This window comes from Idiotropiscis lumnitzeri, unplaced genomic scaffold (assembly GCF_059441095.1).
Source record: "Idiotropiscis lumnitzeri isolate Australia: NSW breed Sydney's pygmy pipehorse unplaced genomic scaffold, RoL_Ilum_1.0 HiC_scaffold_35, whole genome shotgun sequence".
NCBI classification, from domain to species: Eukaryota; Metazoa; Chordata; class Actinopteri; order Syngnathiformes; family Syngnathidae; genus Idiotropiscis; species Idiotropiscis lumnitzeri.
In genome coordinates this window covers 912408-925652 of record NW_028283573.1, presented here as the reverse complement: position 1 = coordinate 925652, position 13245 = coordinate 912408, and the positions used below count along the sequence as shown (strand labels likewise).

Here is a 13245-nt window from a genome sequence, read left to right as displayed (position 1 = left end):
TACTTTTCAACCAACTCTTTTTATCGAGTACTGTCATCGAGTGACACCCTTTCAAAACAGGGATTCGAGGAATGTTTTGCACGTCATTATGGGATACTTTCACGTTTGTTTAAACGTTTATGCTTTTTGGTAATCACTTCCTTTTTCTTTGCTTAGTTTCTAACTTTCCATATTCACATAGGGGACTATGTAGTTTTATTGGCGGCCAGCATGGATTATGGATAGTGGATGGGAGAAATCAATTGTAGTCCCAATTGTATCCACGAGATGTCACTGTTACACACCGACTGTCAAACATGGAGAAGTCTTATCGGTCGGCTCGCGCCAGAGTTTGAAAAAAAAAAAAAGCTTTGAAAGTTACAAAATCACTCATAACACAATAGTGTTTATAATATTCCATACTCTAATCCGCTGTGTGTGAAAAAAGACCAGAATGAACCTTCTGGATAGCCGTGTCCGCTTTGTTTCCGCGTTGGAGAAACACGGAGGAGGAGGAGCCACCTCAGTTGTTTGAGGAAGTTGCTCAATATTGGAAAAACACACACGCTTGTCCGCCACACTTGTCAAACATGTAGTTGTAGAGAAGCGTAAATACTCACAAAGCTCATGTTTTGTGACACCATGAACGACAAGGTGACTCGCTCGACTTATATTCGTAAACTCCCCTTCAGTGTCCTTCGTCTGGTGGCTGACTTTTTAGACCCTCTGGACATGTGGAAGGAAGTCATCATTTCCATCCGGAAGTCCAACGGCGACTTTAGGTACACTCAGCATCATGTCAGGTATGTCCTTGTTTCCAATGCCATTAATAAAATAAATAATAGGCTCCTCAAAATTGTGTGTAAAAATGTAACAATCTATAAACAAAATCAGGATTTTTTTCAACACTATAGTGTACTCAATTATAATCCCTTTTCATTTTAAAGTCACATCTTGTCGTTAGTGACATCTTAATATCACAATATGTCATATCATAATACGTTTTTAGAACAGTCTTCTTTACATGATACACACTTCACTCAAATGTTGCTTGTAACACGTCTTTTAGTCATAAAATAGAACTGTGGCAGGACAACTGAAGTGAAAGAAAATATATTTATTTAGTTTAAACTGTTATCAAAGGTCTAACAGTATCAGGATAGTACAGGTGTGAGAGTACCGAATCATTTAAAAATATATAAATATAAGTGCAGATGTACAGCACTTGAAGCCCATTGCAGAAATGAGTGTTTTGTGTTTAATATGTGCGTGCAGACGTTTTGAAGGTCTTGTTGCTCAGGGGAAGAGCCCCACAGTGGAGCTGCTGCGAGACTGGGGCATGTTCAACGCCACAGTGGGAGAATTGGCAGATATTCTCAAGAGTCGCAAGTTACTGGCAGCCGCCAGTGTCCTGTTACCTGGTACAACCCTTTACCTGTGTTCCAAATTCAATTGAAACGATTGTGCTGTTATAAAGTGTACTTTTGAGAAGTTATGGCAACTTGCTACTTTGGGGGGTCACATATGATATTCAATGTTAACCCTATTTAGATCATACTCGGGATTGTTTTTTTTTTCGTTAGTGACATTTTCAAAGCAAGGTTTGTCATCTTATTCTTCACACTTAGAGGAGGTGTTCGCCATCGAGCCGCCACATATTTGTCCTGCAGCAGAAGCCAGCAGCACACATCCAAATTTGCCGACATGGAGTATGTGTGAGACAAAGAGGACAACGTTCGTGCCCGTTACTAACAAATGGCAGACGCCCATCCAGTTGGAGAATGACGAACGAGAACATGCTCAAGGTTGAACGTTTACCTCATTTGAGTGCCTTGGAATTCTAGTTAGTTTTTAGGATTTTTTTTTTAGTTAGCTTTAATTAGTTTTTAAAAATGGCTCATTAGTTCTTGAGTGCAAGAAGTATTGTATCGGAAAAACTCAACAAAAGTAATATTTTAAAAACAGTACTGTAAAACAGTCCACTGACTTTCAAGTATGATATGCGCAGTGCAGAATACCGCTTGCGAAGTTCCGAAGAACTCTAACGTCTTAGACAAAGTTAAGATGGTCATACTTTGCTTGTGTTGTTTGCCAACAGTTTTTTTCATTATTATTTTTTTTCGTTTTCAATTTTAATTGTATTTATTTCATTCGTTTTCATTCAATAAAATCATGTTCAGGACTCAAAACCAGTTTACAGTTTTATCCGTGTATTTACTAAAAGGAAGCAGCAGAGGGCAGCAAAACAGCACAAAGTGAGTGCAGGTTGTACACCGCCTTGCACCCAAAAGTCAGCTGGACAAACGCAAGAGAAAATGGATGGATGGGCAGAAATAATGGCATGACCCTCAAAGTATCAACACATTAACATGGAGTATTTCCGCCTTGTTTCGATGAGGCAGGTTTCACCAGTTTCTCGTACAACGAGCTGATGGAAATCACCGGAAACTTTGACGAGCGGCCCACGTCCGACGGCGGCTGTCGGCTCGGGGAAGGAGGCTTTGGGACCGTCTTCAAAGGTTTCTTGCGGGAGAAACCTGTAGCTGTGAAAAAATTAAATCTGGTAAGTTTTAAAGAAAAAAAAAATACCTCTTGTCAAAATGAAAATGACGAAAAGGATTTGTGCAGATAGATGACATCTCACCCGATGAGCTACAAATTCAGTTCCACCAAGAGATTCAAACGCTGACAGTGTAAGATGCGAAGCGAGTGCCTCACCCTGAAAAACAATCCATACTGACTCCATTTTTTTTGACAGGTTGAAACATGAAAATCTCGTGGACATGGTGGGCTACTCCAGTGATGGACAATATCCATGTTTGGTGTACGCCTTCATGGCTAACGGATCCTTGCTGGACAGACTAGCTTGCTTTGTGAGCATCGTTTACAGCATGTGATCTTCTGGATTTTTATTATTTTTTTTAAATGCTATTTTTGTTTAAAATTTATTTTAGGAAGGAAGCCCTCCACTGTCCTGGCGACAAAGGTGCTTGATCGCTGACGGCACAGCAAGAGGTTTGGAGTATTTGCATTGCAACCATCATATTCACCGAGATGTGAAAAGGTATGTGAAGTTTATCTTGAGCCCGACAGATTAATCAACCGGCGATTGAATTGGACGATTATGGCCCTTCAAACGTCGGCCATTTGCCGATTGTTTTTACCTTTATGTGCGCTAACCATATACAGCAGTTATACCATTCGCGGTGGATTGGTGAATAGGTCGGCCTGCGAACAGCGAAAATCCACGTATAATTGACGTCAATTGAAGGACATTGGAGTTAAAAAAGAATGCATTTACATTTTTTAATTATTCGGCCGATTAATCGGTAATTGTATTTTTTTTTTTCAGCCAGCATCGGCCTAAAACAAAAATCCATATCAGTTGGGTCCCAAATACAGCATGCAATACATGTTAACTTAGTAAATAAATGAAATACTGTTTTGTTGGAAATCTTGCAAGATTTCCTGATTCTGCTTTAATCTCCAAAATTATGATTGTATCTTTCAACACATATTGTACAGATTTTGAAGTTGTAAGACCGTAAGGACACTCATGTTGAGAAGTTCACTTTTAATATGTTGACTAGTGAGCTGGCAAGCTGCTTTCAGTCATTTCGCTTCCAGCCGTATCATATTTGAGTCCGGCTGAAATGTCCTCTCGCTGAAGTGAGCATATCAAACCAAAAATGCCAAACTGTCTTTAAATGTGAGCTGAAATTTTATGAGTCATTAATGCCACCATGCATGAGTAAACTCATGTCGTCCTTTTCCGCAGTGCAAATATCCTGTTAGATGGAAATTTGGTGGCCAAAATCTCAGACTTTGGCCTGACGAGAGCCTCAGCCAAGGGTACCGCAACGACCATGATAACCGAAAGGATCGTTGGTACCTGCGCTTACATGGCACCCGAGGCCCTGAGGGGGGAGATCACGCCCAAATCGGATGTCTTCAGCTTTGGAGTGGTGAGCTGTAGACTGACATACACAAATACCGTGGTCACTCAATGTTTGTCAATAACCAGGAGTCCCTCAGGGCTCTGTTCTAGTTACCCTCATGTTCCGATTTTGCATCATTCAGTCCCCATGCAAAAACACAAGTTAGTTTCGTTAGTTAGTTAGTCGTTAGTTAATTCCGAGCACAGAGTTGAGCTTTTTCTTGTAGTTGGTCATTATGTTGGATACGTGATTGTGTCTTTGGCATCTACAGGTGCTGTTAGAAATACTGTCTGGACTCTCTCCAGCAGATGAAAACCGTGAGCCGCAGCTTTTGGTAATACAAATTCACAGTATTGACAATTTTATTCAAATAATGACACCACCTCACTGCGGCAGATGGACATGAGGCACGACATTGATGACGAGGATGAGGCGCTCACTCTGGAGGCCTTTGTGGACACGCGCATGAGCGACTGGGACACGAGCCAGGTGGAGAGCGTCTACTCCGTGGCGGGCAGCTGTCTCCACGAGAGGAAGAACAGACGGCCGCTCATCGCACAGGTGAGTGTTTCTCAAACTGGCGGGTCTGGGTTCGCGAAGGGGGAATTAACACAATGATTCGTAATGAAATTATGTGGCATTATTTTTCACCGGCGTGATAAGTAGAAACAATAAAGCAGCAGAGAGGCCAATCTTGTTATAGCTTTTCAGGAGGATTCTTAATATTTTGTTCGAAACACTTGCATCACAGCAAAATCAAAAACACACACCACGAGTGGACAACTCAGAACAACTCTAATATTTTTAATATCAAGTTTTAAATTAAATTCAACTTTATATATGTCGGATAACCTCAACTCCAATATGATTTTAAAAATGGCTCAAATAATGCTGATTGATATCAACATTTTATAATCCTGATAGATTTTTTTTATATCCTTATCACGATATAATATTTTTTCAATTTTCTCTGATTGTTTCTCTATGTATTAATAAAAAAATGTTTTTATATTGCCTCATGAGTCATTTTCATACAAAAAAAAAATCTCCCCTATGGGGGGGGGGGGGTTCATAGACCCCATTTAAAAGAAAAATAATAAAAATAAAAAATTCACATAATTTCACTAATAGAGCCGTTTTTGTCAACAGGTGCTGTGTGAGCTCAATGGAGTGGTCAAAACCTTTTCACAGGAGTCTTACGCATAAGACCCAAGGTGAATATACTCATCATGAACGTATATATATATATATATATATATATATACACAGTACAAGAACGGACTCTGACGGACTGGCTAATTGTTTTTAAATGCTTACCCCACATATATCACCCAATCTTTTAAAAAGATACGAGCCAGTATGCATAGGCCACCAAATGTCAGTGCAGCACTTGTTCGTCTTACCTTAAGTCCAAGGTGTCAAACTCCAGTCCTGGAGGGCCGCTTTCAATCTCTCCCGGTTGCAACACACCTCATTCAAATGATTACCTCATCTGCAAACTCTGATGAAGTATCCTGCTCATTTAATTCAGGTGTGTTGCAGCCGGGAAAGATGGGAAAACATGCAGGAAAGCGGCCCCCCAGGACAGGAGTTTGAAATATGTACCTTAAGTGCTGAGCCACGGTTTCGATTGCAAGTCCGCACTTTTCAAGCAGCTTTCTCATTTCTAAATGCAAATACTCATTAAAAAAACTTTTTGGTTATAAGACTTAGACATGGATAAGGCCTCATTTAATTAAGCTCCTCCCCTCAACATAGTTCCTTGACATCAAGATGACACTAAGCAACATTTTGAATGAGACATGGAAAATGTGTTAATTTTTCAGCAAATAACAGAGGATTGATGAAAAAAAAGAAAAAGTTGATTGCAAATATGTGGCTTACACTAATAGTGAAAATTTATGTTGTGTTTATTTACGCCTCATTGGAGTGTTCTGCCTGTCATCAGCGTGTTTATTCGCACACAAGTTCATCACATGACGCACAAGAATGAAAGAACCTACTCCAGAAAACACACGTGGGTGTCATTTTGACCATTTGCACGGGTCAAACCTGAACTACTTCTAGAGAATTCAGTCACCCTCAAATCTGCACCTTGTGTACTACTTTACTTTAATTCATACAAAACCTAATAAATCCATACATGGAATGTGCAATTTAAATGTTTTATTCTTTTTAAAAAGAAAAAAAAAAGATTTGTATGAAAACGAATGAGACCAAACAAGATTTTCCTTTTCTATTTCTAATGACACTTATGAAGAACGACGGGATTTTCATCCCCAGCTTTGAACATGAGGTGAGCTCGGTAGTTGGCCAAATGTTAAGTCATCAGGAGATGAGCGGCGGTGGCAACATTTTTGATCAACGCAAATATTCCCTTTCCTATTCCGTAGCAAGCGCAGCCCCCCCCCTCTACGCACTCTCTGGGATTCTGATCGAGTAGAACATGACTTTCGACGGATGACATTTTAGTGGAAGCCCCTCAGCGACATCATCACCAGAACACACACATACACACGGCTACAATATGTACAATTACAGCACTTGCATAGAAAAATAAGTTTCTCAGCAGATGATTTTTTTTTCCTCTCTCCATGTAAACCAAGTTATATCAAAACCAAAACCCTCCCCCCAAAAAAATTGCAATATAAAATGTATTGTTATAATAAATCAGGAGACACGATTTGGATTATTACATCATCGCTGCTTTCGGAGCACCTGGAGGTTGTGCACAATTAGACACACTAAGTGATGGACTTGAAGGAATGCAAGTTGCAAGGAATCTGGGGGGGGGCGGCGGATTGAAAGTAAAATAAAATGGAGGGAGCGAGACGGGGGTTGTCATTTTGGCGCAAGTTCACAATCACACTAAGAATTGACAAAAACAAAAAAAAAAAGGAGCTCAATTTTGAATCAATGGGAATGTACTCACAGAGATTAATAGGCTTCCATTTGGCAAGCTACAAATGGAAACTGCTGAAATGTGCCATTGCTTCGTTTGTCCTCTGCGTGCATAGCTGGCTCTGTGGATGGGAATGTGAGGTCGTCATCTTAATTCTTTTTTTTTTTAAACCGTTCTGTGTTAAAACAAGCAAATATGATCGCCTCAATCTCAGGAATGTTCCACTATGGAACGTGCACAGGGTGGAGGTGCCGAGGTGTGGTTTAATCGTCCTCCTGGCCGTCGGCGGGGGGTCGGGTGATGCGACGGCCGCCCCGCTTCCCTTGAGGGCCTTTGGGCTTGGCGAAGGCCTGCTTGTGCGCGTGCTGCTTGGGATGCACCTCGTCGTACATGAACTCGCTGGTCAAGTCATCGCCGTTGTCGATTTCCAACTAATGGACGGGTGGAAAGCAAGCATATGACAACATTAAGATTTGTCTCATTGGGGTGTTGTTCGTGTGACTTTTGTATGTTTGTAACACCATTTTACAGCTGATTTTTTTCCCCTCAAAAAAAATGAAAGCTTTTTTGCCTTATATTAAATATACTGTGATTATTTTTGTGAAATTAAATTTAAGGTTTTTTTTTTTTAAAGTATTTTCTTTATTCTAAGATGACAATGTTATTACGTAAAGATGTCAGCTTTTCCCCATATTACAATTGTTTTTTCATGTCATGGTTTTTGTTTTTGTATTATACAATTGTTTTCACGCTTTGTAACTTGCTGACAATATTTCAACTTTTTTTCTTGTCGTACATTTGTCTGGTAAAATGGCACCTTTTTCACTTTTGTCCCGCTCAAAAAATTAATGAAAAAACAAAATCGTAGTAATATCAGGACTTTCAGTGGAAATTTTGGTGGAATTACAACTATTGTTCCTCACAATATGACAATGTTAGTCTTTCAAAATAAAGTTTGTTGGATATCGAAGCTCCTTTTTTTTGTAATATAATTTTATTTTGAAAAGATTTTTTTCACACTTGTACTCATAGAGCAACTTTCCCAATATTGCAAGTCTGTTTTCATAAAATGACAAATGTTACGTTATTCTTGTAAAATTGCATTTTCATTGCTATATAACTGCACTTATTTGGACTTTTATTTTTGTGAAATTCCAACTATTCTTGCAAAAATATAAAATATAATGTAAAGTTTTCCATTTCCTTAAAATGACATCTTCCCCCCCAATAATATACCCACATCATAATACGGCAATAATGAAGTTCACTTAAAATGATTTATCTAATATTTTAGTGTTATCATATTTTTTGAATCACCGAAAGATAACACCTTGTATTAAAACTATATTCTTTAAAACTTAACGAGAACAAAAAGTCCCTTCACCTTTTTCTCAATCTCGATCTTCAGTTGGTTTTCCACCATGTCAACCAGAGGGTTTTTGCAGCTGGAATAGAGCATCCTCTCTTTGATGCTACACTTGTACCCTGGCATTGAATAAATAAAGACTGCGAAAGAAGGAAGGGAAAAGAGAGAAGGATGAAGAAAGCGCAACGAGCGAACGAACGTACACACACGTGCAAGTCGACTCACCCGTGGACTCCAAGCAGTCACCCTCGTGGGAATGCTTGTAGAGGAAGAAGTGGTAGCGCGCGGCGTCTTTGGGGATCCTTAACGGCAGGCTCCTCAGGTCTGTTGGCTCAGTGCTGCACAAGCAAATCAGCTCCTGGTCGAAGTCGACTTGCTGGTGGCCGAGGTGAAGAGCAAAGTGGAGAACGTTTAAGTCGGGTTTGGTTTAGTAAACCCGACGGGAAACCGTGCAAACCGACTACAGTGGAAGCGCGAAAAATCATTCATTTGGAAATCAACCAAATTGAGCGAGCAAATAAATCTTGTGGCATTAACAACACATGATGGCTTGGTGAAGTGTTGTTTGATTGGGACAATTTCAACCGATCTGATTATTTTGATTTCCAATATTTGCCGTTGGACAAAGAGTAAATCAAAACGCTCAAAGCCCAATTGTCATTTTGTACGGCACATACAGATCATGTGATGCTGTGACAACAACCCACACAAAGGCCTTTTCGGCCAAATAAAAACGCCATTGTGTCCGCCCCAACACAATATCTCCAAAGAGGACGTGACAAAAGGCAGACGGGCCGATTGTCCGACGACACCGGCCCGCTCATACGTTCGGGCCGCTCTTAACACTCACCAGTTGCACGTAGTTGATTTCCTTGTCCCTGAAGCGCTCCAGCGCCGCGACGGCGGCGTGGTGCATGGGGAAGGCCACACCTTGGAGGGTCTGGTGCTTACTGTCCACACTAATGTCGGTCTGAACCTGAACACACACACACAAAGAGAAGAAGAGAAAAGCTGAAGATGCAGATCATTCATAAATTATAGAAGAAAATGTTTTCTTTTAAGGCATGAAAAATGCTTCAAAATAAATAAGTGCCACCCTCACAAAATTCAAAACGAGATTCTTACTCATCTCACATGCTAAAGGCTGAAAAAACATTCAGGGAAGTGTGTTAATATTTTAAACGCAGTAGCCAGTGGCCAATGAAATCAAAACGTAAACACAACTCCAGGTAGTGCCAAGAATGGGAATCCTTGGTGTTACCTCCCTGTAGCGAGCGGTGCAAACACAGCCCTCACTTCCTGTATGCTTGTCTGCAAACATTTCCATATATGGTCACGGGCAAAGTCTCGTATTGAGTGCCATCTAATTGGGAAGAGTCAGGCAGGCGTACAATCGTTTGTACACAGATCTCTTACTCACAACGGGAAAGAATGAAGTTTTGGTATGGGTGTGGTCTCGCTCTCTCTCTTTCTCTCTCACTGACTCCGCCATTCTAATGAGTCAGCGCCTTTGCTCGGCAGTCACTGCCAGGCAAGCACGCTGCTGCTGACCTTGTGCCGTTCTGGAAGGACGCGGCGCTCGTCTACTTCCGACACATAACACCGCAGATGTGATTAGAGGGAAAAGTGTTTGGAATCTGAGGTTGGCTGTTGTACAAGTACGCCACGCCCATTTATTTGGACCGTGTCGCTGACATTTAGGACTGTGGGAGAGAACATGCTCCCGGTCCGAGTGTGTACCTCGTGTAGTTTGATCTGTCTCAGCTCCTCCTCGGCAGCGGTGAGAGGCAGCGGAGCCGCCTGGGAGATCAGATATCGCTTGTATCCACTGAGGTTTATGTCATCCTGCCGGGACAAAAGTATTAGTTACGGAGAGAGCGAAGCCACCAGGACGCTTTTGTCGTTTTCGGCCCAAATCGGATGAATGATGAAGTGACCAACCTTTGTTGTGGCAAAAATCTCCTCCTTGATGTGGCCGCCGCCAAACTCTTTCTTCAGTGTGGCTCTGGTAGCAGCGAAGAGCATTTTGTTTCTCACCTGTTAAAATGTACAAACGAGTTATTGTTTTTCTTCATAGGCATAGTCGTACATTGACGTAAGAGTTTCAATTTGTTCCGTGACAATGCTCGAAACTCAAAACATATTTCCCTATTGAAATGAATGGAAATAACATTGATCCGTTCCAGCCTCCTCCCAAAACAAAAACAGCACTTTTTTTTTTTTAGATAAAATGCCATTCTGTGATATTGTGCTTTATAAATATCAATTGTAATGACATGATTAAATAAAATGTAATAAACATGTAACGACAACGTCACCATTCTCCATTTTCATAAAATATTGATTGGATTGTTTAAAGTAAAAGCAAACTTTCCTATGTATGAATTGTGTTTTATTTTTCTTCAAAACATGCTACAACTCGTCAGTCATGCTTTGAAATGGTTTGCAGACAAGCCTGAGCTTGCGCTTTTTGAGCAAACCGGGCAAGAATGTTAAGCTCTACCTCATCCTGCACCCGTCAGGCTGAGCTTACACTGATTTGTCCTTGTTACATTCCTCAATCCGCAGAAACATTTTTTTATTCATTTGTCCATTCTAAATGGAAATGACAGCACTAGAACCGGTTCTTTAAGTTTCACCAGAAACAAATAACCATACGGGAAAAAAAAAAAACTGTGGAAAACACTTTCCCGGCAGGCATGGATAGAGAACTCCACCCGTCAGATGTTCATAAAAAAAAAGGAATAACAGCCTTACAGTAGCGTTTTCTGGACTCCAGGCGAGGAAGATCCACTCGTAACCCTGGTTGTTGCTGGAGTCCAGCCGGTAGAGAATGTAGCAGGGAAGGCAGTCCTCCAGCAGCGGTAGCACGAAGGCATCGTACTCCTGGTCCCACTTCTTCGACGCCTTCCTGCTGTCGGCTACCGTCAGCTGCTCTGGAGAAGCACACGAGTGTCTCAGTTTTGGGACACACGGGTCATGTGAACTTGTTTAATGGCACAACAGGGGACATTTGATTGCAATTATTACTAAATCTCAGGCGGCGTTTACCATCCTCAATGATGATCTTCAAGACGCGGTACTCTTCTCCGCACTTGGCACTGGCAAAAACTTCCTTCACGTCATTGCCCGCTGGGGAAGACATTTAGAAGTCAAAATGGACTCTTTAATTTTGCGCACCAAGCAATTGCGTCCCTGAAGTTAGAGCCTGGCCATGTATAAAGTGTCAAATGAAAAAAAACAAGTCAATCTTTCATATGCAGGGATAGAAAATGGATCTGTGAGCAAGTCAATGGGGCGGCATGTGTGTGTTGGGTGTGGTTGTCCCCTAACTGAGCGGTCGTGGGTTCGATCCCCGGCCATTGTGACCATGTCGACGGGTCCTTGAGCAAGATACTGATAGTTTATCCATGAATCGAATAAAAAGACAGAGAAACACTGGTTGGCTTGACTTGATTTATACTCAATTCAAAACAATATTTCTTTCCGAATAAATACGGAAAGTGGATTCATGTGTTGGTTATTTGTTATTAATTTATTTGTATTTGGGTTGTCACAAAGTAATCAATCAAAGCGAGTAAACACAAACAAGACCTACTGTCAGGCTCACGTTTATTTTTCGTACACATTTCCCAATAGGGTAGTCCCGATCTGATCAACACGATCGGAAATTGGAGCAGATCGTGTGATTTTCATCTTATCTGTATCAGCTGAAAAATCACAAATTGGGTTTTTAAATTAATATTAATGATTTTGGGGGATACATTTTGCGGCGAGCATTTTTTGTGGTCGACAACTAAGTTGGTTGACTGTACGCCAGCCCTAATTATTATGCACTTGATTAAGTACTCATGTTATTCTGAGCAGCAAGCTGTTCTGTCCTATCATACAGTAAATTCCATCTCTTGATCTAAGTTTATCATCAAAATGGTCCTCAGCCATCTATTGGAGCTTTCAATGGCATCCCCAATTTTCTCACATCAAGTACAAAGTAGGTTCAACAACAAATCGGACCACTTTTGGATAAGATGACTTTGGGGGTTCTACTTGCACAGTTTTACTAAGGGAATGCTATAGAATGAACTAATGATTAAAAAATCTGGGCATGTTTAGTTGAAAACAAAGTTATTATTCTGTTAAATGAATGGCAACAGGTGGTTACACAATTGTAACTTCTGCCATCTTGTGGAAGAACATTTAATTGTTCCGCCTGTCACTATATGATGCCACATAAATAGATAAACAAGGACACATGATATGAACATAAAATAATTTGAGGAATAATTAAGAGTAATTGCAAAATTTCCCACAGCACAATAACGTGCAGTCACGATGACTGTCAATCACTTTCTATACTTAAATTTTAACACAGCAGCTAGACTTTGACCAACAATGAAAAGGACGATTATGTACACCATAACAAAAAAAATACTTGTCGTGACTCCTACTGTATCGTATTTGGGCTGTATTTAACGGTTGTTTGACGGTGTTTACGAGAACAAACGATTCCATTCACGTGGATGCACTTGCTGGCGGAACAGGCCAGCCAGTCTCAATCACTCACTCACTCACTGGTAGGTTGAAATAAAGGCGTCACCCGCTCATTGAGATGCATAACCTGCCATTACACCATTACACCCTGGGATTAAAACCACCACGACACATTTCGTGTTGGGAAAAACACCTAAAACATTCACGGTTTAGGGCTCTACTGACTCGATTTAAATTACCTTGAAAAGTGCAAAGCTCTCATCACACATCAGGCGACGCTCAAGCTAGCCGCTGCGAGCGATTAGCGAATTTAACGCTTGCTTGCGAGCGTCCATTGTTTTCAAATACACGATCCCAGTGGCACAAGGGTGCAGCGAAGCGTGTACAAACAAACGCGACGGCACTGTACCTTGAATGCCCGTCTGGTGTGACATTGTGTCCGTGTCTCGTCTGCGGAAAAGGCTCGAGCAGCTGATCAGGCGAAACCAGGGAAGCCAAGAAGCAGGAAGCGAATGGCAGTCGCCAGGCCCGCCCCGGAAGTGACGTCACAATTGTAATTATGACCAAAA

At 41.1% G+C, this 13245-nt stretch overlaps 2 protein-coding genes and 1 long non-coding RNA gene across 9 annotated transcripts in view; 1 reads left to right on the top strand and 2 right to left on the bottom strand.

Moving 5' to 3' along the window:
• The window catches only part of LOC148315864 (uncharacterized), a 22409-nt gene extending 21653 nt beyond the window's left edge, over positions 1-756 (bottom strand). For both annotated transcript variants that reach the window (XR_015840542.1, XR_015840541.1), the window contains exon 1: positions 600-756. This is a non-coding gene — a long non-coding RNA (uncharacterized LOC148315864). The remainder of the gene's footprint in view (positions 1-599) is intronic.
• Positions 498-7790, top strand: irak4 (interleukin-1 receptor-associated kinase 4). 2 transcript variants are annotated; one of them, XM_088287253.1, is made up of 12 exons: positions 498-782; positions 1255-1400; positions 1608-1784; positions 2382-2542; positions 2608-2672; positions 2738-2852; positions 2934-3043; positions 3758-3944; positions 4189-4251; positions 4314-4478; positions 5067-5131; positions 7061-7790. In XM_088287253.1, the coding sequence occupies exons 1-11, from the start codon at positions 607-609 to the stop codon at positions 5121-5123; spliced, it is 1422 nt and encodes a 473-aa protein (XP_088143379.1). In that variant the 5' UTR covers positions 498-606; the 3' UTR covers positions 5124-5131; positions 7061-7790. The 2 variants fall into 2 exon arrangements, with proteins under 2 accessions (XP_088143379.1, XP_088143380.1); XM_088287254.1 differs by having other exon boundaries at positions 5449-7790.
• twf1a (twinfilin actin-binding protein 1a) lies at positions 1082-13245 on the bottom strand. Of its 5 annotated transcripts, XR_015840537.1 has the most exons (12): positions 13086-13245; positions 11237-11317; positions 10943-11121; positions 10127-10222; positions 9926-10030; positions 9036-9161; positions 8411-8561; positions 8204-8325; positions 6850-7250; positions 3872-3956; positions 2624-2698; positions 1082-2522 (listed from the first exon to the last, which is right to left on the bottom strand). XR_015840537.1 is itself a non-coding variant. In XM_088287255.1 (9 exons), the coding sequence occupies exons 1-9, from the start codon at positions 13108-13110 to the stop codon at positions 7083-7085; spliced, it is 1053 nt and encodes a 350-aa protein (XP_088143381.1). In that variant the 5' UTR covers positions 13111-13245; the 3' UTR covers positions 5842-7082. The 5 variants fall into 5 exon arrangements, 2 of the variants coding, with proteins under 2 accessions (XP_088143381.1, XP_088143382.1); XR_015840538.1 differs by lacking the exon at positions 3872-3956; XR_015840539.1 differs by lacking the exons at positions 2624-2698; positions 3872-3956.

What these genes read in the sequence shown, in the direction of transcription:
- irak4 (XM_088287253.1), top strand. Translation starts at nt 607, where the DNA reads ATGTTTTGTGACACCATGAACGACAAGGTGACTCGCTCGACTTATATT. An exon ending in GAGATTCAAACGCTGACAGT is followed by an intron (nt 2,673 to 2,737) that starts GTAAGATGCGAA and finishes TTTTTTTGACAG; the next exon opens with GTTGAAACATGAAAATCTCG. An exon ending in ATTCACCGAGATGTGAAAAG is followed by an intron (nt 3,044 to 3,757) that starts GTATGTGAAGTT and finishes CCTTTTCCGCAG; the next exon opens with TGCAAATATCCTGTTAGATG.
- twf1a (XM_088287255.1), bottom strand. Translation starts at nt 13,110, where the DNA reads ATGTCACACCAGACGGGCATTCAAG. An exon ending in ACACCAGACGGGCATTCAAG is followed by an intron (nt 11,318 to 13,085) that starts GTACAGTGCCGT and finishes TGTCTTCCCCAG; the next exon opens with CGGGCAATGACGTGAAGGAA. An exon ending in AAATCAACTACGTGCAACTG is followed by an intron (nt 8,562 to 9,035) that starts GTGAGTGTTAAG and finishes CTCGGCCACCAG; the next exon opens with CAAGTCGACTTCGACCAGGA.